This window comes from Cucurbita maxima, unplaced genomic scaffold, assembly GCF_002738345.1.
Source record: "Cucurbita maxima cultivar Rimu unplaced genomic scaffold, Cmax_1.0 Cma_Scf00018, whole genome shotgun sequence".
Lineage (NCBI taxonomy): Eukaryota > Viridiplantae > Streptophyta > Magnoliopsida > Cucurbitales > Cucurbitaceae > Cucurbita > Cucurbita maxima.
In genome coordinates this window covers 1,205,094-1,229,711 of record NW_019272034.1, presented here as the reverse complement: position 1 = coordinate 1,229,711, position 24,618 = coordinate 1,205,094, and the positions used below count along the sequence as shown (strand labels likewise).

At 35.1% G+C, this 24,618-nt stretch overlaps 4 protein-coding genes across 8 annotated transcripts in view; all 4 read left to right on the top strand.

Annotated features, from left to right (window-relative positions):
* Window positions 1-3,949: 3,949 nt before the first annotated feature.
* On the top strand, window positions 3,950-7,112 carry LOC111493057 (delta(24)-sterol reductase-like). Of its 2 annotated transcripts, none has more exons than XM_023142653.1 (3): window positions 3,950-4,104; window positions 5,014-6,286; window positions 6,436-7,110. In XM_023142653.1, exons 2-3 carry the CDS (start codon window positions 5,039-5,041, stop codon window positions 6,889-6,891), a joined length of 1,704 nt encoding a protein of 567 aa, XP_022998421.1. In that variant the 5' UTR covers window positions 3,950-4,104; window positions 5,014-5,038; the 3' UTR covers window positions 6,892-7,110. The 2 variants fall into 2 exon arrangements, with proteins under 2 accessions (XP_022998421.1, XP_022998422.1); XM_023142654.1 differs by lacking the exon at window positions 3,950-4,104 and adding an exon at window positions 4,576-4,882 and having other exon boundaries at window positions 6,436-7,112.
* A 719-nt stretch (window positions 7,113-7,831) lies between these two features.
* On the top strand, window positions 7,832-10,731 carry LOC111493098 (anamorsin homolog). 2 transcript variants are annotated; one of them, XM_023142706.1, is made up of 8 exons: window positions 7,832-7,926; window positions 8,681-8,822; window positions 8,983-9,146; window positions 9,226-9,324; window positions 9,616-9,775; window positions 9,857-9,993; window positions 10,146-10,220; window positions 10,362-10,731. In XM_023142706.1, exons 2-8 carry the CDS (start codon window positions 8,690-8,692, stop codon window positions 10,398-10,400), a joined length of 807 nt encoding a protein of 268 aa, XP_022998474.1. In that variant the 5' UTR covers window positions 7,832-7,926; window positions 8,681-8,689; the 3' UTR covers window positions 10,401-10,731. The 2 variants fall into 2 exon arrangements, with proteins under 2 accessions (XP_022998474.1, XP_022998475.1); XM_023142707.1 differs by lacking the exon at window positions 9,226-9,324.
* A 735-nt stretch (window positions 10,732-11,466) lies between these two features.
* Window positions 11,467-21,739, top strand: LOC111493041 (alanine--tRNA ligase-like). The gene is made up of 23 exons (XM_023142624.1): window positions 11,467-11,843; window positions 12,031-12,269; window positions 12,853-12,993; window positions 13,219-13,365; window positions 14,009-14,161; window positions 14,278-14,407; window positions 14,855-14,951; window positions 15,131-15,251; window positions 15,611-15,670; window positions 16,023-16,073; window positions 16,157-16,252; window positions 16,446-16,547; window positions 16,690-16,812; window positions 17,304-17,447; window positions 17,600-17,671; window positions 17,769-17,844; window positions 19,290-19,432; window positions 19,524-19,632; window positions 19,713-19,900; window positions 20,574-20,663; window positions 20,745-20,927; window positions 21,135-21,314; window positions 21,458-21,739. The coding sequence occupies exons 1-23, from the start codon at window positions 11,693-11,695 to the stop codon at window positions 21,530-21,532; spliced, it is 2,871 nt and encodes a 956-aa protein (XP_022998392.1). The 5' UTR covers window positions 11,467-11,692; the 3' UTR covers window positions 21,533-21,739.
* A 1,171-nt stretch (window positions 21,740-22,910) lies between these two features.
* The window catches only part of LOC111493031 (MAP3K epsilon protein kinase 1-like), a 16,414-nt gene continuing 14,706 nt past the window's right edge, over window positions 22,911-24,618 (top strand). For 2 of the 3 annotated variants that reach the window (XM_023142608.1, XM_023142606.1), the window contains exons 1-4: window positions 22,911-23,083; window positions 23,568-23,702; window positions 24,158-24,178; window positions 24,449-24,522. In XM_023142608.1, coding sequence (XP_022998376.1) covers window positions 23,024-23,083; window positions 23,568-23,702; window positions 24,158-24,178; window positions 24,449-24,522 — 290 coding nt within the window. In that variant the 5' untranslated portion in view covers window positions 22,911-23,023. Of the gene's footprint in view, window positions 23,084-23,275; window positions 23,418-23,567; window positions 23,703-24,157; window positions 24,179-24,448; window positions 24,523-24,618 lie in introns of all 3 variants that reach the window. The other variant, XM_023142607.1, reaches the window with a different exon arrangement.

The following is a 24,618-nucleotide window of genomic DNA, read 5'->3' as shown; positions in this document are numbered from 1 at the left end:
CTTTAGTTGGGTCTTCTTTTAGGCTCCTTTTATCTCTTCATCTTTCTCAACGAAAGTTTATTCTCTGTGAGTGGAACCCTTTGGTTGGGCTTTTCTTAGGCCATTACATAACCTTTTGTTTAGAATTGTCGATCTAGTCCAAATCCATTGCTGGTGGATATTGTCTCGTTAGGCTCTCTTTCTTTTATAAGGATGTAGAAACCTCTCCTTACCAAACCTATTTTAAAAACTTCGAAAAGAAACTTGGAAGAAAAAACTAAAAAGAACCGTATCTACTAGCTATGGGCTTGAATCGTTATAAAATTCTTCTCATGCCTATGTTTTTATTGGAAGAGAAATGAGATGAGAGAAGAGAGACCATTTTTTCTTATTTATATTTCTTTTATTGTTTTTAGGCTTATTTTGAATTTTCCACAGTATCCCTAAACTTAAAAAAAAAAAAAATCAATAATACCCTTAATTTTTTTAAAAGAATTAAAAATACTTTACCAGTTGTTTTTGGATGGAATATGTTAGTTGGTTGTTAGTTTTGGAATAAGTTCAAAGATAATTTATGTAAGGTAGTTTGTTTATATATGGACTATAATCATTTTTTTGAACTTTTTTAATAATGGTAAATGGTTTTAATGGAAAAATAAAAAATAAAAAAAATAATATCAATGACTTAAATATATTTTTGAACTTTTTGAAAAGATAGGTTGATTAATGAAAAAATCTTTCAATATCGAACACAATTTAATTCAAACAAGTGGAGATATTGTATAGTGTCAAGGCTACTGCGTGTTAGATTTAAATTTCAAACCCCTATAATAGAATCTCGTGACTCGAACATTGAATATGACCTTGCACGAGCCGAGTTAACCTCATGTTCATTTGTCCCTTTTGTTTTTAACTAGTCTTTTTGAGGTCTCCATCTGTAGCACATGATTTATGAAGACAAAGAACGATAATGCTACACGTGATCAGATGAAAATCATAAAGATATTATATCACGTATCACGTTTTTGCAAAGCGTTCTCTCGCTCAACTTGAAAACAACAATTAAAATACCTTACTACTAATAATAATAATAATAAAAAAAAACATTAGTCAATATTGTATTTTTTAAAGAAAATAATTGAACGAAATTAGTCAATAAAATTATCGATTTTCTAATTACTTTGTTGAATTAATATCGTCAAAATTTAAGATCTCCACATCTTATTTATTTATTTATTTCATAAAGTTGTAAAGTGAAAACATAATTTCAACCACTCCCATTATTCTATTATGAAAACCAATATTACTTTCTAAAAAAGTGTAATTAAATGAATTCTCTAAAATCTTACCAAAAATAAATAAATAAATAAATAAATAAAATAAAACCATAAATTTATTTATTTATTTATCTTGCTTTTACCTTTATTTTTTTCTCTTGTCTTTTTATATGATTTTCTCTCTCCTCGCTGTTAATTATTTCATCATTCCTAAATAAATAAAGAAAACAATAATTAAAAATATAGATAAATAATTAATCCTACCTCAATATGTTGGGTAGAGAAGCCAAAATTTCCTAGTCACCCTCGACGTTAAGCATTTTCTTGGATCCAACGATCTTAGTCGAGCCCAATTCAATCCTTTTTCTGACCTAACGAGAAAAGAAGTCGACAAAACCCTAAATGGGTCATATAAGCACCCGAAGAACGTAAACTCTTCCTAATTTGTAAAATTCATGCTACACTAAATTTTTGGAGTACAGAGTAATATATTGTACGATTGTCGTCGTATAAAAATCTACATTATTGTGTCTAATTTTTTAATAAAATATGAACGTGTTTTTATAAAATAAAATTATTATTAAAATGATGGTGCATGATTAAAACAATTTAATCATAAATATAAATTAGTCTAGACGATATGCTGTCTTATTATATAGTTCATGTCCTGTCAAGGTAGACGAGAAGGAACCCGATCTCGTAAAAGCCATAACCAACTAAGCACGAGACAGCTAGCTAAATTAATTTATATAATTTCGCTGTAATTAAGGGACTAAATCATTGAGTTGTTTTATTATTATTATTAATATTATTGTTATTGTCGAGCTGTCAGTTGCTTGTAGCATTGGAGTTTTGTTGTTTTCGAATATTATATATTTTATTTTATTCGAAATCTTTTTTTTATATTTTTAATAAATATATAATGGGGATTGGAATCTTAATTTGTTACCTAATTATTCGCTTTTAAAATTACTTTAAATTATTATATTTTAGAAATATAAATTCTTTGGATTATTTGGAATTTTGGGAATTGAGAATTTTTAATCAAAGTAAAAGATTCTCATCATACCTCCTTTTTCTTTGAAAAATTAAATTATATATTTTATCAATTAATTTTATATTTATATTTTAAATTATATTAAATACACCATCGCACTTTTTGATGGCAGCAGACTTGCGATTGTGCGACACTCACTTCCCAACAACAAGTGAGTTATATCAATTCGTTTTTTAGTCGTCTATGGCCAGACAACGTATGCTCGAACCTCTTGTCTCGGTTTAAGAAGAAAGCTTTTAAAAACGGGACAGAGAGATTTTGAAAGCAAGATTTGAGAGATTGAAATTGGTGTTATATATGATTCAAACAAAGAGGCAACAATAACGACTTACGTAGTTAAATAATAATAATATTAATAATAATAAGTAGAGAGGTTCGTATTACCCAATAACCCCGCTACCTAATTCAAATTATAAAGGTTGGGTTGAGTAAAAAATAAAAAATATTCATGTTTAAAATTTTTTAAAATTTATAAATTTAATTCAGTTTCCAGATTGTTTTTTTTTTTTTCCTCCGTCGGATCAACTTGACCCACTTGAAAGTAGGGTTACAAATCCAACCTTACCCTAAAATAGAATAAACGGTTCAGTTGTGAGTTCTATTTGAGTTGCTTAAGTCACCATCAAGGAATCACGGGTACGTAACATTATAGATGTTACTCGAAATCCCAAAACCTAACACATATATTTAATCTCTAAACTTAAGAGGTCATTTCACGATTAAGTAGCGACGATGTTCGTGATGAATAGAGCCCAACAAGCAACTAGATCCAAAGCAAATACATACCTTCTCGAGTCAAACCGATAGATTCTTCCAACTTAGCACGACTAAACAAAAGATATATCTAACAAATCTTATCTTAAAATTGATTTATATCAGACTAATATCATCTTTAATATGAAGTTAGCCCGACTAAATAAAAAAGGTATCTAACCAACTTTAATACAAAGTTTGACCTAGAGTTAATAATAAAAAAAAAAAATCTATAAATAATATTTTTTAGAGGATACGTAACATACTCGTCTACTTTTTTTAAAATTATTTTTATTGCTTAATTTTAACAACATTTTCTAAAATATCCATATTTAAATTCACGACTCTTAAAAAAGAAGTAATTAAATATATATATATATATATATATATATATATATATATATTTATTTATTTATTTATTTATTTATTTAGAGAATTACTTTTTTTTAAAAATTATTTTTATTACTTAATTTTAACATCTTTTAAAATATCCATATTTTAATTTACGAATCTTAAAAAAGAAGTAATTATAAGGTTTATCCTATATGATAAAATATTTTAGGTATTTTCTTATTAATTATACGAAAAAAATATTTATATATAATGATATAATTATTGAAAAAAATATAAAAATATATTTAGAAGAGAAATTTTGCTGTCATATTTATAATAATAATAATAATAATAAATATAACGACCACGTTTGTTATCGATTATAATTTATGTTTTATTATCTAAAACAATATTTTTTTAATGAAAAAATTGGATTAAAATATTTAGAGTGAGCTGTCAAGGATTGAGAAAAAAAATCAATAATTAAAATAATTATATTTTATTTAATATTTAAATATTTTCTCCCGCTTTCATTTGCTTTGCTGCCAAAAACAGTTAAACTTCCGGCCACTTGGCTGCTCTTCTCATTCTGCTTCAATCCGTCTCATATCTATAAATTTTTCACTCACATTTTTGTTTCTGGTTTATGTGTTCTTGCAATCCTCCTCTGCAGATTTTTTTTTCTCCCTGCTCGGTGTTTTCCAGGTCAGTTCCGATTCTCACCAGTTCGTTTCTCATTTTCTTCTCTTGAATCGTGTTTGGTTGCTGAGGAATTTGAGTTTCTCTTGCTAGGGTTGTTAGTTCTTGTGTTTTTTTTACGATTGATGTTTGTTTATCAGTTTTTAGTGGCTTGTTCTCTCTGTTTTGCTTCTGGAGGTGAAGGAAATTGAAAGGGGAAGTTTGCGGGTTTAAGCGTTGGGTTTGATTTTCCGGGAAAGTGCTAGAGATTCTGTTAGAGAAAGTTCTGGATAGTTAACTTTGTGCATTACGCATTGAAATTTTCCTTTTCCCTAATCTGTTTCTCATTGATTGTTGTGCTGCTTTTGTTTTGTCCTTATTGTCATTATTGAAATGAATTGTCGTTTTCCCCAACTTTCCATGTGGTTGGTTTGTAATGTCTTCTACTTCAATAACACATGGGGTACTAATTGTTTCCATCGTTTTCATCAAATGTTGAGACGCAGATCATGAACCAGTTTTGATGTTTTTCCCTATCTGTGTTTGATGATAGAATCTGTTCAAGATCCTTTTATCCTCAAACTTTGCCGATATATCTTTATGATCACTTAAATGGTCACTGGCTTGATTCCACTGTTCTTCCTTGATTTGTCTTTTTCAAACTTTAGACACTTTCATGACAACTAATTTGTTTCTGTTCTTCCTTGATTTGTCTTTTTCAAACTTTAGACACTTTCATGACAACTAATTTGTTTGATCTATCAAAAATTCATCATGCATAGCCAAGAACAACTTTCTGTGCAGGGTAATTTCAATCCTAGTTGAACAATTCTAAGGATTTGTATTTACAGTTTATTGTCATCAAGAATAACTTGGTAATTCAGGAAAATGATGAAGATTTAGTGAAATCTAATTCGCTTAGCCTGTGATTATCAGGAGATAAGCATCTTGATTCGCCATAATGTCAGACGTTGAGGCCTCCAAGCCACAAAAGAGGAAGAAAGGCTGGGTGGACTTTTTAGTTAATTTTCGATGGATTCTGGTTATTTTTGTAGTTCTTCCGTTCTCATTCAGTTTCTACTTCATGCAATATCTTGGAGACAAACGATCTGAGAGGAAGTCCTACAAGCAGCGCCAGATTGAACATGAAGAAAATGTCCAGATAGTTGTTGAACGCCTCAAAGAAAGAAACCCTTCGAAGGATGGTCTTGTCTGCACTGCCCGCAAGCCCTGGCTTGCGGTGGGAATGCGAAATGTTGACTACAAACGAGCACGACACTTCGAGGTTGATCTGTCGGCTTTCCGCAACATACTTGACATTGACAAGGAGAGAATGATAGCAAAAGTTGAGCCCCATGTGAACATGGGACAAATATCTAGAGCCACAATTCCCATGAACCTTTCACTCGCAGTCGTTGCCGAGCTCGATGATCTTACTGTTGGTGGCCTCATCAATGGCTATGGCATTGAAGGAAGCTCCCATATCTATGGTCTTTTCTCTGATACAGTTGTGGCCTATGAAATTGTTCTTGCAGACGGCAGGGTTGTAAGGGCTACCAAGGATAATGAATACTCTGATCTTTTCTATGCCATCCCATGGTCTCAAGGGACTCTGGGGTTTCTTGTGTCTGCTGAGATCAAACTTATACATATAAAGGAATATATGAAGCTTACATACACACCTGCCAAAGGCAACCTACAGGAGATTGGGCAGGCATATATGGATTCATTTACACCAAGAGATTTAGATCAAGATAACCCTGAGAAGGTCCCTGACTTCGTAGAAACCATGATTTATTCTCCTACCGAAGCCGTGTGCATGACAGGAAGATATGCATCCAGCGAAGAGGCCAAGAAGAAAGGGAATGTGATCAACAGCATAGGCTGGTGGTTTAAGCCCTGGTTTTACCAGCATGCACAAAAAGCACTGAAAAAGGGGGAGTTCGTGGAGTACATCCCAACAAGAGAGTACTATCACAGACACACCAGATCTTTGTACTGGGAGGGAAAGCTTATTCTTCCATTTGCTGATCAATGGTGGTTCCGGTTTCTCTTAGGATGGATGATGCCTCCCAAGGTCTCTCTGCTAAAGGCTACTCAAGGTGAGGCTATCAGAAACTATTACCATGAGATGCATATTGTTCAGGACATGCTGGTTCCTCTTCGACGAATTGGGGATACGTTGGAGTGGATCCACAAAGAGATGGAGGTAATTTCTTCTTGTGCTTTGAACATCCTACCATTCAAAATAGCAATTCAAATGAGAATTTGGGGTGTTTGGAGTGTTGAATTGGTAACAATTATACTACAGAACCAGGAGTCTCCCCTCATCTGTTGTTGTTTGTTTTGTCATTGCAGGTGTACCCATTATGGCTCTGCCCACACAGATTGTTCAAGCCCCCAATGAAAACAATGGTGACTCCTGAACCAGGATTTGAACTTCAACTCAAGCAGGGTGACACCCCCTACGCTCAGATGTACACAGACATCGGAGTCTACTATGCTCCCGGAGCTGTCCTAAGAGGAGAAGTTTACGACGGCGTTAAGGCAGTCAAGAACATGGGGAACTGGCTCATTGAAATCCATGGCTTCCAACCACAGCACTCAGTAACCGAGATGACCGAGGAAGAGTTTTGGAAAATGTTTGAGCCAGAACTTTATGAGGTGTGCCGAAAGAAGTATGGAGCCATAGGGACGTTCATGCATGTGTATTACAAATGTAAGAAGGGGAGGAAGACTGAGAAGGAAGTCCAGGAAGCTGAACGAGCTCAACCTGAAACTGCTTACGCTGATATAGAGCAGCCAGCTGAGTGATGCTTTTGCATTCATAAACAAAGTAGCATTCTTGTTTCTCCCCCTCCCACTTTGTGTTATGTTCTCTGCATTTATTCTTCTTTGAAATTTCACTGTTGCCTTCCCACTCTTTGTATCTTTCACTCTCATTAACACTTTCACGTGTATGTTAATTATGGTATTTGTTTTGTATATTGTAATGCCAAAACTGAAAAAATCTCGATTTCAGTTTATTATTATTATTATTTTGAGTTCAATTTAGAGATCCCATCTCGACTGTGGAGGAGAATAAAACATTTTTATAAGGGTATAGAAACCTCTCCGTAACATAGTACAATATCTACTAGTTATGAACTTTAGCTGTTACAAATGATATCAGAGTTAGACATTGGACGATATGTCAGTGAAGAGGCTGAGCCTCAGAGGGGTGGACACGAGACGGTGTGTGTCAGCAAGGATGCTGAGCCCCAAAAGGATGTGGACACGAGATGGTGTGCCAGCAAAGACGTTGAGCCTCGAAGGGGGGTGGACAATGTGCCAGCAAAGACGTTGAGCCCTAAAAATGGTGGACACGAGACGATGTGCTAGCAAGAACGTCGAATCCTGAATGGTGGTGGACACGAGATAACAATATCTGTTAGTAGTGAACTTGAACTCTCACACAGACGGAGAGAGAGAATGTTAAAGAATACATATGAAGAATGGAGTATTTAGTTTTAAAAATTCAAGAATCCAAGACAATCAAGTAAGTTCAAATCTCCCTTTCGATCTTCCTCTTGTAATAGCTACACTTTTTTTTTACCATGGTTTAAGAAAAAGAAAAAAGAAAAAACCAAACCGACCTATTTTTGGGTTGGTTCAGAAAAGCCGATTCCAAATTGACCCAACCCAATCCGTAGTACGGTTCTATTCTACTTCGGCCCATTATTTATACGCCCAGAAACAAGCGAAGTTTTCTCCCCAACCATATTTATAGTTGTTTCTCTCACAATTTGCACTCTCTCGAAGTTCTTCTCGCCCACCGCCAGCCCGCCATTTTTCTTCTCTTCTTTTCCGGTATAATCTCATTTCTCTTATCATTATTTTAATTTCAGCTTCTTCAATGGCTACTAGTTTGTTTCAATTCTTCAGATTGGAGAAACCCTCTGTGTTAATTGTTCGTTCTTTGTTCAATTTTTCAGTTTTCTATATTGATCATTTTTTGTGATTATTGGGGAATTGTGTTCGTTTGATTTAGGTAGATAGTTTGTTTTTGGATGGGTATTTTTTTCTCTCACCCTTTAGTCAGGCTTTTCTCCAATGGGTAGCTTGGATGGAAAATTTAGCGAAGAATTTCATTTTTGTTTCTGGTAAGTCATATTCTCTGAATGAAGATCCTTGGATGCTGGCCGCAAGTTCTTGGGTTCTCTCTTGAAAGGACTGTTGTCTTGTATAAGGGGAAAAGGCCTCTGAAAGCAATTAGCCCACACCCTGTAAAATAAATAAGAGCAAAATCATATTAGAGAAAAAATGATTGAACATTTTCTGGGTCTTGCAACATTAACACAGAGAGGGCACTGATAGGTCTTCTCTTCCATGAAAAATTATAAGTTCTCTGAGTTTTTTCAAATTTAAAATATTCATTGTAAAACAATTTTTGTTCCTGCTACTATTTTTATCAGTATAATTTGTTGGCATGCTAGACTGAAGTTTGTTTTTTCTGATTACTCTGTTTTCTTGCAAAGTGAAGAGATAGATTCACTTCTTAGTTTGATCCACTTTTTTTTTTTTTTGTGTGTGTGAATTGAGGTATATAACTTTGTTATTGTAGGACACCACTATGAAGAGTGTGCTGGCAATTACGGATGACACTGTTCTGGCTACCAGCGTCATTGTTAACGCTTTACAAGAGCTTGGGAATGGAGATGTTGCAAACTGTGATTCACAAATAATCACTCAAGCATTTTCTTTGAGTAAGTTTTTTATGTCTATCCATGCTCACGAGGTTTAATTTCCTGTCGTCAAATATCCTCCTTTTTTCTATTTGCTTTATTGGTCTCATGCTCACGAGGAAGTGATTAATTCATATAATATAATTTAGATGTGTTATTGATAGTTGTTGATTTATGATAGATAAGCTGCCACTTGGAGCTTCATCCATGGATGTTGTCATTTCTATCTGTAGATCCGCTTTTCCAAGTGATCAGATGCTTGAAGAAATCTCTAGAGTTCTGAAGCCTGGTGGGGTAATCTTTATTCACAAGACTTCACAGTCTGTTGCAGTTGAGAAAGATGAGGTAATCACTTAGCTAGTAATTTTTGGCATTTAAAATATTGATTACAGAGATAGATATATAACTAGTGTTTCTTTCGCAGTCCCCTGCCCTGGTGAGAAGATTACTTATAGCAGGCTTTCTAGAGGCTCAAGAAACCGAAAAGAAAATAGTTTCTCCATCTGAAGTAGAGAATCTTGTGGTAAGATTTAGTTATCATTTAGTTTATAGTCTCTAGACAGTTCTCCCACCCCGCCAACAGACAAAACACCATGCTACGTTTCAGTAATGTTGAAAAGTGGCTAGTCATTTATGACCAAACTACTTTGTTTCCTGTTGCTTCCATCGACTTCTCGTTATAAAGATGATCGGAAAACATCTTATCTCCAATCTCTCTTTAACTTCGGTTTTTCCAATTTGATGTTTGATTCTGTTTTTACATCTTGTAAGTAACGTTTTTGTATACATTGTGATTTTTTTTTTTTTCACGTAGATAAAAGCAAAGAAGCCTTCTTGGGCGATTGGCTCCTCTTTTTCCATTAAGAAGCCAGCAAAAATTTTACCAAAGATTCAGATTGATGACGATTCTGATTTGATTGATGAAGATAGTTTATTGACTGAGGAGGATTTGAAGAAACCCCAGCTACCATTAGGTAAAAAATTAACTATATTTGAATTTTATTTGATGGAATTTTCCGTATTAATGGCCTTTTACTATTTGATATGTTGTACAGTTGGTGACTGTGAAGTTGGCAGTACAAGAAAAGCTTGCAAGAACTGCAGTTGTGGTAGGGCTGAAGCAGAGGAAAAAGTAGAAAAGCTGGGATTGACTTCAGATTTGTTGGAAAATCCTCAATCTGCATGTGGCAACGTAAGTGAAATTAATGATTGATTATTCTTATGTTTTTATTTTAAGCGAGATTACTCGTTTCGGCCATCAACGTTTTACCCTCCATTCAGTCTCTTTGCTTTCATTTTCAACATCTTATCTTGTCTGCATCTTAACATTAATACCACTTGCAGTGTGGACTGGGAGATGCGTTTCGGTGCAGTACGTGCCCGTACAAGGGTCTTCCAGCATTCAAACTTGGGGAGAAGGTAGGGAAAACCTTCATAACTTTCTTCACTTTTCAATGGAGTTTTGAGAATATTACTTCACCGGGTGGGAGATTAGAAATTCCGGCCTCTCGGAGAAAGTGGCGATAGCTGAAGACTAAGTTGTTTTTCTTTTTCATGCAGGTGTCATTATCTGGGAATTTCCTCGCTGCCGATATATGACCTTTTTCTTGTTTTCTTTTGGGGGTGGAGATAGAGTTAAAAAAATATATGACTATTTTAGAGGTTGGTCGTTTCGGTACCGATCACCATTGTACCCCGTACGATTAGGTACACATGCTGCTATGCTATTACTCCTATGTTGTTGAAACATCTGGTGAATGTCGACCACTTTTCCATTATGATATTGGCTTAGAAACCTTGATAAATAGCTTACTATTGCCAATGGACAATCTTGTCTTAAAAGCCTTGATGAACAACCATGACTATAATATGCTGTAGACATTATTAGATTTTGCAAGCTTCATGATGAACAACCAGCTAGTTTTCTGTACTAGTTACAAGTGAAGGTTGCATGTTGAAGCTTGAATAACAACAAACCACTTCCATTCCATAGTGGGTTGACATTCTTCTAGCATTATTATGATATTATGGTCATTGATAATTAGGTCTGTTCTATTTCATTCAACTCTCTTACCTTTGTTCAGGCGGGTTCCATCTTTTATGTATTTATGAAAGGTGGACGAAGAGGCGGCCGCAATGGAGTGGAAGTCAAGTTGTAGGACTACAAAACTAACCCATGTTGCTCATACTTTTGAATCTAAAAGTAATGAAATGAAACTATCATTCAACTAAGCAATCATATTTTAGTACAAATTGACATAAAAAGCAATGTTATTTTAGTACAAATTGACATAAAAGCAACTAAACAACTATATTTTAATACAAATTGACATTTATCTCACTTTCATAGAGTCAATTTAGTGAAAAGATCTCAAAGTTAATGGTACAACATACAACAATATTGCCAACCAGTCTTTGAGGTCAAATAGTCTCAAATTTACTATATGCTCGATAGACACATGCATGGAGACTCGTATGTATAATTTTTAAGAGGAATTTGGGATTTGATTCAAAAGATCTATTAGAATTTAAAAAGTTGAAGTTGACAAAAATAAATAAAGTTGAGACCAATCCGAATGTCGCAAGAGGTGGGGAGGGATAAAATGTGATGTAATAGGGCAAAGGGCATAAATTAAGTGGAATCGCATTGATGCCATTTTATTATATACCCGATTGAATGAAACAGAGGATTTTCCAGGGTGAAGACAGAGCAATTAACCGCTACATGTTTTAGCTCCACTCTTACTTCCCCTTCTCCATTTTTCCCGCCGCAGCTATCCATTCAGTCGCCCACAGCTCATCGCTCAACTGGGATTCATCTCTTCTTCAATTTCCCATTTTCGCCTTGCTCATCTTCATCGTCTGAGCTATCCATTCACTCGCTGTCAGCAATGCCGGGGGCCGGTTCTCAAGGAGTGGAATGGCCGGCCAACCGCATAAGGGACACGTTTTTTCGGTTTTTTGAAGAGAAGAATCACGTTCAGTGGAAGTCTAGCCCCGTTGTGCCCGTCAACGATCCGACTCTTCTTTTTGCTAATGCGGGTTTGTCTTTTTTCTTCCTTTTCTTGAGTTTTCTTTTGCGTATGTGTGGTTATGGATTGAGGGTGTGGGAAGATAATTGTTGGAGTTGTTCAATTTAGTGAGTTTTATGAGTTATTCGAATAGTATTATTCATTGAATGTATGTGTAACTTGAATGTGGTGCTTGAGATTATGGGTTCTTGTTGCAGGTATGAATCAGTTCAAGCCCATTTTCTTGGGCACTGCTGATCCTAATACGTCTTTGAGCAAGCTTACCCGAGCATATAACACTCAGAAATGTATTCGTGCTGGCGGGAAACACAATGATCTTGATGATGTTGGGAAAGACACTTATCACCATACTTTCTTTGAGATGCTTGGCAATTGGTCGTTCGGGGATTACTTTAAGAAGGAAGCCATCACATGGGCCTGGGAACTTCTTACTCAGGTTAGTTGACTTTTACACCTAGATATGAATTCGTGCCTGAAACCGAGCAACGTAAGAGCGGCATGATTATATCATTATGGTTTATGACTCAGAATTTACAATTCTTCACCTTCTTATACAACGATACAGTACAGTTTGATTTTTCTATATGTATATATATATGTTTATGTTATGTATGTATGTATGTTTGTGTAGTGTGATTTCATATATATATGGACGTATATATGCATTTGTTTTGCTACTTTCCAGCTTGGGCACAATGCCTTTACTTCTTAAATGCTCTGCTGCAACCTGAGAATCATTTTATTTGTCTTGTATGATGCAGTCAATCAGTCGTTTTGTTTGTAACATTTTTCTTTTGGGTAAGAAATGCTTGTAATGAAAATTAAGGGCATACAATGAAAGAAAATGCTACCGGGTGTCCAATTAAACCTCATGTAGTGTAAAATTATAAAAAACTCCTCGATCATCTATAATACGAAGATTGAAGATATCATATTACTCGTTTTTGATATATGAGATGCACAAGTTTATATCAGTTGATTATTTTTTCTCATAATAGTTGTGTTCTATGACTCCACAGATTTATAAGCTACCTACGGATCGATTTTATGCCACCTACTTCGGTGGTGATGAGAAAGCTGGTCTTGCACCTGATACTGAAGCTAGGGACATATGGCTGAAGTTTTTACCTGCTGAACGTGTCTTACCTTTTGGCTGCAAAGTAAGATTGTATAGCAACTTCTTTCTGTTCTCTGCTCTTGCAAGCTACAAGTGTCTTGTATCTTTCTGAAATATGATGCTATTATAAAAAAAAATATGTTAAACAGATGCTTTAATTATCAAAGATAACAAAATTTTTCAACAATTGTGCGTATCTTCTGTTTTTGTGTTTCTTTCATGTTAGTTCTTTAAAATTTATCTAACTTATTTTTTAAATTTTGAGCAGGACAATTTTTGGGAAATGGGTGACACTGGTCCTTGTGGACCTTGCACTGAAATACATTATGACAGGCTTGGTGGTCGTGATGCTGCACGATTGGTTAATAATGATGACCCTACATGCATTGAGATATGGAACGTTGTTTTTATTCAAGTAGCCTTCTTGTCCTCTCTTTTCTCTCCTCTGTCTCCCTAAATCTTATTAAATGATTTTTGGTCCTTGGAACAATGGGAGCATATCTTTCCTATTTTTCTAGAGTAGCTTCTCAGATGTAGGCTATATTGTGGTTGAACGGTAGTATGTTTATAAATAGCATTTGAGTAGCTGTATCAAATCTAACTTCTAGCATGATGGTTCATCTCACGTGAAATCCTGAAGGTTTTAGAGGTTCTTGGTTTATATTGCAGTATTAGTTAGGTTTCCATGTAATAGAAAGGGGGGAAAAACTAAATGAAAAGTTAAGCACGATAGTTTTACTTATGAAGGAAGTTTAAAATAAAAAATAATGGGAAGAGAAGTAAGGATGCCAGGACCAGTATTCCAGTTCCATTGCATTCTTAATCAGCGCACCTTTCAAAGTTAATAAGTTTGATTAACACATGTTTTCTTTGACCTAATTTCTGTCCCTGTCCCTACATTCTTGTCTAGTAACTAATGTATGCATATCAACGTAGTAGATTTGCTGGTTCCTTTGTCTCTTTTGATGTGTTTCAGTTGTTTTCCTCGGTTATCGCTATTATTTGGTTATCAGAACTACTTTGATGGTTATTAAAGATTCAATTTATCATCGTTACAGTTCAACAGGGAAAATGATGGCTCCCTGAAATCTCTCCCAGCTAAGCATGTTGATACTGGTTTGGGATTTGAAAGGCTGACTTCGGTACTTCAGGACAAGATGAGTAATTATGATACTGATGTGTTCATGCCCATCTTTGATGCAATCCAAAAGGCAAGATCGGAATCTTTGATTCAATTGCATGAAAAGAAGTAATTATCTGGGTCACTATATTTGGTCAAAATATTAATTCCTCTTGGTGTTTCTGTTCTTTTATCAAATATTTGTAGGCAACTGGAGCTCGGCCCTATAGTGGAAAAGTTGGACCAGATGATGTGGACAACATGGACGTGGCTTACAGGGTTGTTGCTGATCATATTAGAACTCTTTCAATTGCCATTGCTGATGGGTCTTGTCCAGGTGAGTACCATTGAAAAGATTAGAGGCCCGGTCAGATAGCATTTTGAGCCCTTTTACTTATAGTTAACCCGGTTATGTCCTCTCTATGTGATTTTATTTTTGGAACTTCCACAAGAATTTGTACTGGCAATTCTTGTACTTATACTGGATTTTGATTTTTCTTCTTCGATATCATGGAAAGGATGGGGACAGTTTATTATCAAGTAAATTGTGTTTATTAGTTGCATAATTAATTGTTCACATTATGTGAATTCTGCATCTATTAGTTTCTGTTTCCTATGAAAAAGACTTGAGTTGAATTCTCCTATCATTGATGAATAATGATATTTGACTTATCATGTCCTTCATATTTTGTTGTGATTGGATTTGTCATTCACCTTCACTCTTTGCACATGTGAAGCTCCAAAAAAAATAGTTTGTCACGTCTCTTGCAAAAATCCTTGACAGGTAATGAGGGGCGTGAATATGTTTTGAGGCGTATTCTTCGTCGAGCAGTTCGATATGGAAGTGAAGTTTTAAAAGCTCAAGAAGGATTTTTCAATGGGTAGGAGGACTTATATATTTTACTTGTTTGCCACTTCTAAATCCTAACATGAGGAGTTTGACAGTGGTTTTCACACGACTCTTTCTTTTCTACTTCTTTCCAGTGTCATAATATAAATTTGAACTGTATGTTTTAATATCTTTTTACATGATTGCCTCTCAATGATTGTGTTGATCCAGACTTGTAAGTACTGTGGTGAAAATGATGGGTGATGTCTTCCCAGAGCTAAAACAACATGAAGTGCGAATTAGGGAGATAATTGCAGAAGAGGAAGCAAGTTTTGGCAAAACTTTGCTGAAGGTATTTCTTTCCTATGGTTTGGGAGTTTGATGGATGAATGTTAAGGTCTTGAATTTTATCTTTTTGGTAAGCTAGAAGGCTAAGAACTAAAATCCCTTTGGAGTGCATGTGGTATCTTCCCTAAATTAGTTAGGGATTGACCAAATCTATGTTCATGGTTAAGAAGAATAAACTTGAAATTGTCTTCAGCGAATGGCTGGATAAAAGTTACGAAAATATTTTCTGGCTCTGATGAAGTTGTCTACCCAGGTATACTGACCTGGGTGCATCTTGTTTTGATTTGTTATTTCTCTGTGGGGGCTGATTTAATATTCATTTCTTGTTAACAAAACCTAAATCGATAACTAATATGACGCCAGGGAATTGAGAAATTTAAGAAGGCCGCTCAGGATGTACAAGGGAAGATATTGAGTGGGCAGGTCAGTATTTTTATTATTGGTCTTTATGTAAATTATATCTCATTTCTTGCTTTTGTATGTGTTCTTTCCGCAAAAGTAAATGCATGAGGTTTTTGTTCTGAGAGAGCGCATCACTCCACCTCTTGCTTGGAATGAAAAAAATTAGGACCCGTTTCCTGGAAAAAAATAGAGGTTGGCTTGAGGTTGTTTATTTATGTGCACTGTAAAGACTTTAATACATGATTAAGGTTTCCATTTGGAAGTTTACAATCAGAAGCTTTTCCACTTGGATGTTTACAATCAGCAGCTATCTGTTCAAGAAATGTTAAGATATGTGGGTTAATTTCATCCTATTTCGTTCTCTACTCCGTAGGATGCTTTTATCTTGTGGGATACATATGGATTTCCATTAGATTTGACTCAGGTACCTGCTCTCTTTCTCCCACACATACGCGCACTTACTGTTATCTTGCATATGGTGTTACTAATAACATTTTCATGGGCCAGTTGATGGCGGAAGAGAGGGGCCTGCTAGTTGATACTCAGGGTTTCAATGATGCCATGGATGAGGCAAGGGAAAGATCAAGAAGTGCTCAAAATAAAGTGAGTTCATTTAGCTAGAGTACATTCACATTCTATTTTAGTGCCTGACTATCTGTTCTACTTTATGGTGGATCTAAGGAGGAATAATGGATGCTTTCATACGTAAACGAAGTTATGAATGATAATGGATAATTTAATAGACTGGATAAAATGTTTCGTTTGTTTTACCTTTCTTCTTATTCCTCTCTTCCAGCAAGCAGGTGGTACTATTGTCATGGATGCTGATGCTACAGCAGCATTGCACAAAAAGGCAGTTGCTTCAACAGATGACAAATTCAAATTTATTTGGTTCAAGGTTTGTGAATCTATTATTGTCAGTATGGCTATGTTCCAATCGGTGAGACTGTAATTCAATTCAGTGCTAAATGGAGACTCTATTAACCACTGAATTGAATTACAGTCTGATTTCTTAAACCCTTCTATCTTTGGAATTCCAGGACCATGAAAGTGTGGTGAAAGCTATTTACACTGGTTATGAATATCTGGAAAGTGTAGCAGCTGATAATGAAGTTGGTTTAGTTCTGGAATCTACAAGTTTTTACGCTGAGCAAGGTGGTCAGGTATTTTGAAATCTCAGATACCCTATCCTGATTGCTTGTTAAGAAAGGCTTCATTAACCTTTCTGCAGATCTTTTATACATGTCTGAGAATAGTAGTAGCCTTGGAATTTACTGTGAAAGAGAAAACTTTAAATTGTTTGAGCAATATACTGTTGTTAATTTGCTGGTCTGTTCTGCCCTTTGTCTGGTACTTCAATTGTGCTACCTTTCTATTTACTACATCAAATACTTCAACCAATGAGCTTTTGGGGAAAGGCTCGCTCATGGGCAATTCCTATTTGTCATAAATAAAAAATTCCCCAGTTTGGGTGACCTTATGAAGAAGTTTAATTGGAAAATACAACGCAATGAGAAGGTTTAATCAATTAAGGTGTGAAAATTATTCTATTGATATTTTTGTTACATCTTATGCTGTTACATGGTTCTCTTCCCTTGTCATCTTTTCTTATTAATGTCTATCTTATTTATGTATTTCTTGTTTTTGGCATTAGATTTTTGATACTGGATCAATTGAAGGTCCCTTCGGCTCATTTCAAGTATGTAATGTTCAAGTATTTGGAGGTTTCATCATACATATTGGTTCGTTTAATGGTGGGAGTGGCAGAATTTCCCTGGGTGACAAAGTTATTTGTAAGGTAAACTTTGTGTTTTATATATGTTGTCATTTATATTTAATTGAAAATCATTCTACTATTCAGTGGTTTTGGGGAGTACTCTATGATTTATTAAAGAAGTAACTTAACTAAATTCCTTTTGCCATTTTTGATGAGTCTATTGATGCATGCAGGTTGACTATGAGCGGCGTAAGCTCATTGCTCCTAACCATACTTGTACCCATATGTTGAATTTTGCTCTTAGGGTACGTTTGAATTTTGACATGAATGTAAATGGTTGTTATTAAGGCTGAAATATATTCCTTCTGTTTTAAAAACCTGATTTGAGTAATAATTGTACAGGAAATACTTGGAAATCATGTTGACCAGAAGGGTTCTGTTGTTCTTCCTGAAAAACTGCGATTTGATTTTTCTCATGGTTAGATTTCTTGTCAGCAGTTGTTTACTTTACTTTCCATATCACGGGGAATTATTTTCTTTCCTTTTCAGTTTTTTTATAAACATGAATCACAGGGAGGGAGGGAACGGGGGAGAAAGAGTCAACCTCCTTACAATGAGGTTTCTAGGAAATCTCCTAACTAGTCGAGAATTTTCCATATAAAAAAGCATAGAACAGTACACACCATCTAAAGACGATCTTTTTTTTTTCTCCCCTTATTTTCCTTTTGTAAACAGCTTGGTCTTCATTGAGAAAAATAAAAGAACGTACAAAGGCATTCAAAAAACAAAGTGATAAGATAAGAAACCACTACAGGGGGAGTAAGATTTGGATTACCTTATTGATCGAATATTTTAAAGCAAGAACATTGTTTGAGATTCGAATCACTCCACAAGCAAGATCGATCATGTCTAGCTTGAATGATTCTTGTTGATCAAATATCTCAAACACTTGTTTGAGATTCGAATCACTCCACAAGCAAGATGATTGATCATGTCGAGCTTGAATGATTCTACATGCAACCTAAACTACATAGAATTGCAAAGAAACTTAGTCATTGGCTAAAGAAGAGCACAAATGCTTCTTTTACTATATTTTCCAAGTCTACTTACAAATACAACATACATGGCTTTATATAGCCTCAAAAATGAAACTATTAAAGGCATTTCAAGAGTTGTATCCTTCATACTTTATGGCCATAATTAGCCATTATGTAAATGTAACTTAAAGTAAATAAAATGTCTTAAAATACAATAACTCTAAATTACTCTAAATTGTAACCCACCCAAAATTTATAACAATCAAACTTCATTCTTCTTCAATGTGGCATGAATTGAAACATCTTTTGATAATTTTGACAACCTTTTCTTCACATCTTCATTGAAGTATATTGTATGATTGATGTCTTTTGGTTCATATCACAAAGCCTACAAAAAGATTCCTCATAAGTTCAATTCACAAATGTCCATATGAAAACATTAAGCCTCGCAACAGCCTCTCATACCTCCTCAGGAGATCTTTCAACCCCTTCAAAATTTCTATATTCCTTTTGTGCAGAACTCCCCACAAATCTAGAGACAAATGATTTATTCTCCTCAAAATTGTGTGTAGGGAAGCCAATTTTCGGTAGTAGACGTGCTAGTAGACGTCTGTCCTGAGTCCTCTTGTAGTTTTGAATCAGTGGTTTTCCATTTAGGGGAATGAAAGAAAACAAAAAGTAGCCATGCTAATACAATTTTGTATCCATCTCCTCCTCCTTGGACTGAAACCTATATTCTCCAAAACCACATCCATAAAATTTATGTCAACTAAATCTCCATTATTCTCGTATTAGCTAGTTCTGTTTTTCTCATGGATGAAGATATTTTGCTAATTTTCAATCGTGTATTTGAAATTTTGATTGCTTAACTGCTCCTGAAATATAGGCAAGCCAGTGGATCCTGATGATTTGAGAAAAATAGAATCAATTGTGAACAAACAAATAGAAGATGAACTGGTTGTAAATGCTAAGGAGGTAACCCTTGCTGAGGCTAAGCGTATTAATGGGTTACGAGCTGTTTTTGGAGAAGTAAGATGCTAGTTGTCTTCTTTATTTCTCAAAGCTCTTATTTGATTTCTGAGAAGCATGATCTCCAATATTTTCCCTGTTTATGATGCAGGTCTATCCCGACCCAGTTAGAGTTGTTGCCATTGGGAAAAATGTTGAGGAACTCCTGGCTGATCCAGATAATGCAAACTGGTTATCCATTTCTTCAGAGCTGTGTGGAGGTCAGTGTGTCTTGTCATGGCCTTCACTTTTCGCAGCCTGGGCTAAGCTTGCCTCAAATAAATCCAATGGATTATTGCAGGGACCCATATATCAAATACGCGGGAAGCAAAGGCATTCGCCCTTCTATCTGAAGAAGGAATTGCTAAGGGGATTCGAAGAATTACTGCCGTTACCACTGATTCTGCCTTTAAAGCAATCGAGCAGGCTCAATCACTTGAGCAGGAAGTTGACGATGCTTTTAACATAGATGGTAGCTTGCTGGAAAAGGTTTCTCTCTCACTCTAACTCTTACAATTTACAAACACTGGTAGTGGCAGATAGGTATCATCGGAGTAAGGATGATTGTGGGAATTTTATGCTTGATAGGACGATTTTAACAGCTTCGCCTTCTCTGTTATATTTTAGTACTCCATTACATTTCCCATTCCACTTATCCTTTTTCCTCCACTGGAACGAAACTCTAATAAACAAGAAGCATGTGCATGAGATTAGAGATAGGAACGATACGAGACGAGAGAACAATACCCGAAAATGGAAAAGAGAGCCTAATCTCCAATAGGCCCTAGAAAAGGAAGAAAGGCTATAAAAAAGTTTAGCATTTTTATACCAAGTTAATCTTAAATAACTTGATTGTTTCAAACCTTACTCAAGATCATCAAACATGAATTTTTTTTGTTTCATTCGTACCTTGAAGCTTCAAATTTTGTTGTTCTCTCTATCTCTCTCTCCGAGTGCGTTGGGGAGGGGGGAGGTGCTTGCATCATTAAGTTGAAAATATTAGTCTGATCCACTCTAATTATTAATTGGATTAAAAATTCCCTTGTGGAATGATGATTGCATTGAATGTGCCTCTAAAAGAAAATTGTTCCAGTTGAATCTCTAACCCTTTCCACGTTTTGACGGCTCAGTTACGGTAATTCTTGCTCACTTTATCCTGCAGGTGGTTGCTTCATTTAAAAACCGTGTTGATTCAGCATCAATTCCTGCTGCTAAAAAAGCACAAATTAGGGCAATGATCGCCTCGCTCCAGGTATTGTTTGTAGACCTACTGTGCATTGATTACCTACTTTAACTGCGTTTTTATTACCTGAAAATTCTTGTTTCCATATAGATTGAATTAAAGAAGGCTCAGAAGAAGCTTGCCGAAGAAAATATGCAGAAAGCTGTCAAGATTGCCGTTGAAACGGCAGAAATAGCTTCTTCAGATGGCAAGGCCTTCTGTATATCCCATGTAAATGTTGGTTTGGATGCAGCCGCAGTTCGTGAAGCAGTGCACAAAGTAATGGAACAGAAGGTCATTTCTATTGCTTAGTAAAACCCATTTTGATGTTTGAATCTACCTTTCGAAAGTTGTTTAAATGAATGCATGATAGTAAGAGTCATGTCCGCATTGTGTGCTTCAATAGTAGTAGAGGCGTGAAGAAGATTTGCAATTAGAGAAACAATATGAAAATATGTTGTTCTTAGAATGTGAAGATTGGATTTTGTTTGTGATTGACAGGGCTTATCCGCGATGGTTTTTAGCACTGATGAAACCACAAATAAAGTTGTTGTCTGTGCTGGGGTTCCTCCAGAAGGGAGTCGAGGAAAGCCATTAGAGGTATCAGAGTGGTTGACAATAGCTTTGCAGCCACTAAAAGGAAGATGCGGGAAGGGGAAAGGTGGCCTCGCTACGGGCCAGGTAACTTAAATTACCTCACAAACCAACAAAGAAGCTTGAGACTAAAGCAGCTTCATTTTGATCGTTTTAATATTTGTAACATGTTCTTCGTGTTCTGCGTGTTCTTCGTGTTCTTCGTGTTCTTTATGTTTTGTGGTTTTCAGGGAACTGATGCATCTCAAATCAAGGAGGCAATGGATGTTGCTACATCTTTTGCATCATTAAAATTGAGCAAATGAAAAGTTCTTAGGTCCTACACGTCTCAAGCTGAAGAATTTGCTGTAATTATGTTTGCACCATATCTTTGCCTTCCACAAACAAATACTCTGGTTGGATGTCCAAAGGAATCATTGTGATTCATACTACAATTTGAATCTGTAAAGCATTGTCTTCATTACTACATGCCATAGTGGCAATGTAAAAGTCGGGTTCGTTTTATTTTGATTTTATTTCTCATTAGTTCTTTCACGTTGAATCAAATACTAAATAATAGGGTTGAAGAACTATCGAATATAGAAATCTCTTTACATTATAAAAGGGTATTCAATTATTCAATGAAATTAGTTGAGGGGCATGTCAGGTGGCTCCCAACACTCATTGATATCAAAAATATGTCTAAATGGCCACTCATTTGGTATCAACAATATATATGTCCTAAGCCCAAGTTAGGTAAGAAGTCTATTTTGAGAAATTTCCACTTATCCTCTCCCTCCAATGAACTTACATATTTTATGTCAATTAAGTTATACTCTGTGTATAAATTATGTCTGATGATTAAAGAAAGTTAGCTCGAATTTGGGAACATCTCTTGGTTTGATAGTAGCCACCTTAACTCGTGTGTGGTTAAATTTGGCTGTACTCATTCTTGATCTTGAAGTGTAACTCATCAATCACATACGTAATTTGAACACGTAATTCTTTTTTTAAAAAAATTATAGTACAATCAAGATTCTGATTCACAAAAAGATTTAATAGCAACTAAACGTCCTCACTATGCAATGTATATCAAAACAGTGTTATATCTCTTCCAATCCACCATAATTCAATGTGAAGATATTAGACATTGATAAATAGTTCACATCGTGAAATTTGAACTTAATCTTCCAAAATATATTTTTATTAACATCAAACCGACCGATGTTTTATTATTATTATTATTTTATTACTACAACAAATGTCGGGTATGAAAATTTGAATGTTTCACTTCAATGAAATAAGAGAATGCCCTTAATCGAAGTTAGTTTGATATGACATTATTATCATCATCATAATTATCATCTAAAATGTATAATATAAAAATTTAAAAGAAAAACATGTCGATTTATTATCGTTAAATTATTGTCGGAACAATAATGTAGGATAATGTAGATACAAAATGATTATGTAGATAAGAATAATGATTAATGTCGGTAAATTAGGTAAAAAAAATTCCATTTTGATATTATGATATTAATAATACACAGAGAAATGGAGTGCTCTGAGTCAGTTATTATAATTTATTTTTATTGTCACTTCACCAGCTCCGTTGCGATTTTGCCGCCAGTCGGGGAGATTTTTATTCCGTTGATTGAATCTCCTTCCTTTCCATCTCTTCATTCATCTGCCCAACCACCGTTTTCGATCGGAAAATTGTTACCCTTCACCTTCTCAATCCAATTTCTCAATTTCACTACTTCCCAATGGACAATTTGTAGCCTCTTTCTTCTCCGGCGGAGGCCGATTCGGCTGCCATGTCTCGCCAAGTTCCGATCACTGCGTTCCACAAGTCCAAGACGCTTGATAACAAATATGTATGGCTGGGTTTCTGAATTGATAGGGTTTTTTGTTGAAGTTTGTTTGGTTGTTTGGAATTTGTTTGCGCTGAATGTTATCTGGGAGTCGGATGGATGAACCAAATGGTTTTTTCTTTTTTGTCTTCGTAATGTAGGTTGGAATGTAGCTCTGAATTGGTTGTTGGTTTGGTTGTGTGTATGTGCCTTCAGGTGGCTTTTGTAGATGATCGGCAAGAAATGAAGTACTTGGAAGCTAGAAAGATTCTGAATTTTTGTAGTCTGTCGCTAAATGAGCTAGAATTTGTTATAATACACTTTGTTCACCTCATTTCTTGTCTCAGTATCTTGCTTCGTGAGTTCAAATTAAACTGTTTCCTTTTTTCCTCTTATTACCAGAATATATAATCGATGGTTGGACTTACTATTTTGTTCATGTTGAGAATATCTGAAATTCATAATATGTTCCAGTGGTTTGAGGTTTGAATGTGAATTATTGGCGCAGATGCTGGGAGATGAGATCGGGAAAGGAGCATATGGGCGAGTTTACAAAGGTCTGGATTTGGAGAATGGGGATTTTGTTGCTATTAAACAAGTTTCCTTGGAGAATATTGCTCAAGAGGACCTCAACGTTATCATGGTTCGATCATGTTTCTTTGATCAATGCTTATTATCCTCCTGAATAAAAAAATCTTATGCTGCTAACCGTTGAAACTTAAGTTCATCCGTCAAAAGTTCAGTCTTACTACTGTTCTCATGTCTTTGAGGATTCATGTGGTTCATCGAAAATCATAACCCATTGAGTTGGTATCACATTTTCTTTGATTTATAAATATGATTCTTTTTCATGCTTTGATACAAACCAAGTTTGTCGAGTCTAGAAATGACAGTTGTTATTAGAAACTCATTATTTTTTTCTTTTTTTCTTAATTTGTGGCTCGAGTATCACATCAGTTGAAATTTTATATAAATTTGGTACTTGGCTTCATTTTCTTTTCTGGCATATTTTCCCTGATTATATTCAAGTGCTCTCAATGGATATTTTTTCCTTCTCTGCTACTCAAATTGTTGGTGGGATGTAATGATGATTTTCAGCAAGAGATTGACTTACTGAAGGTACCTTTCTCTCCACCAGATTTCCAATTCCATTCGTTGTATACATTTTGCTTAAATTAAAATACATTATGTTTATTTTTATCAATGCTTTCCTAAATTTGTGTTTTCCTTTTCCACCCGGTCTTTTTATTACTTCGAGGCTATTTGCATTTGTGCTTAAGATGTATGATCTATGGGTTTACTTGATTTCATGGCACTGAAATCTTTTCTTTTTTTCCTTGTATTTTGAGTTTGTGTCCATTTCTATCTGAGACTGTTCCACTTTTGTAGAATTTGAACCACAAAAACATTGTGAAGTATCTTGGATCTCTGAAAACAAAGTCTCACCTTCACATAATACTCGAGTGAGTAAGCTTGAATTTTTCTTTTACCCAATCTAGGTCAAGGCTTTAATTGGATATTTCACTCAAGTGTTTTTTTTTTTGTTTTTTTTTTTTTTT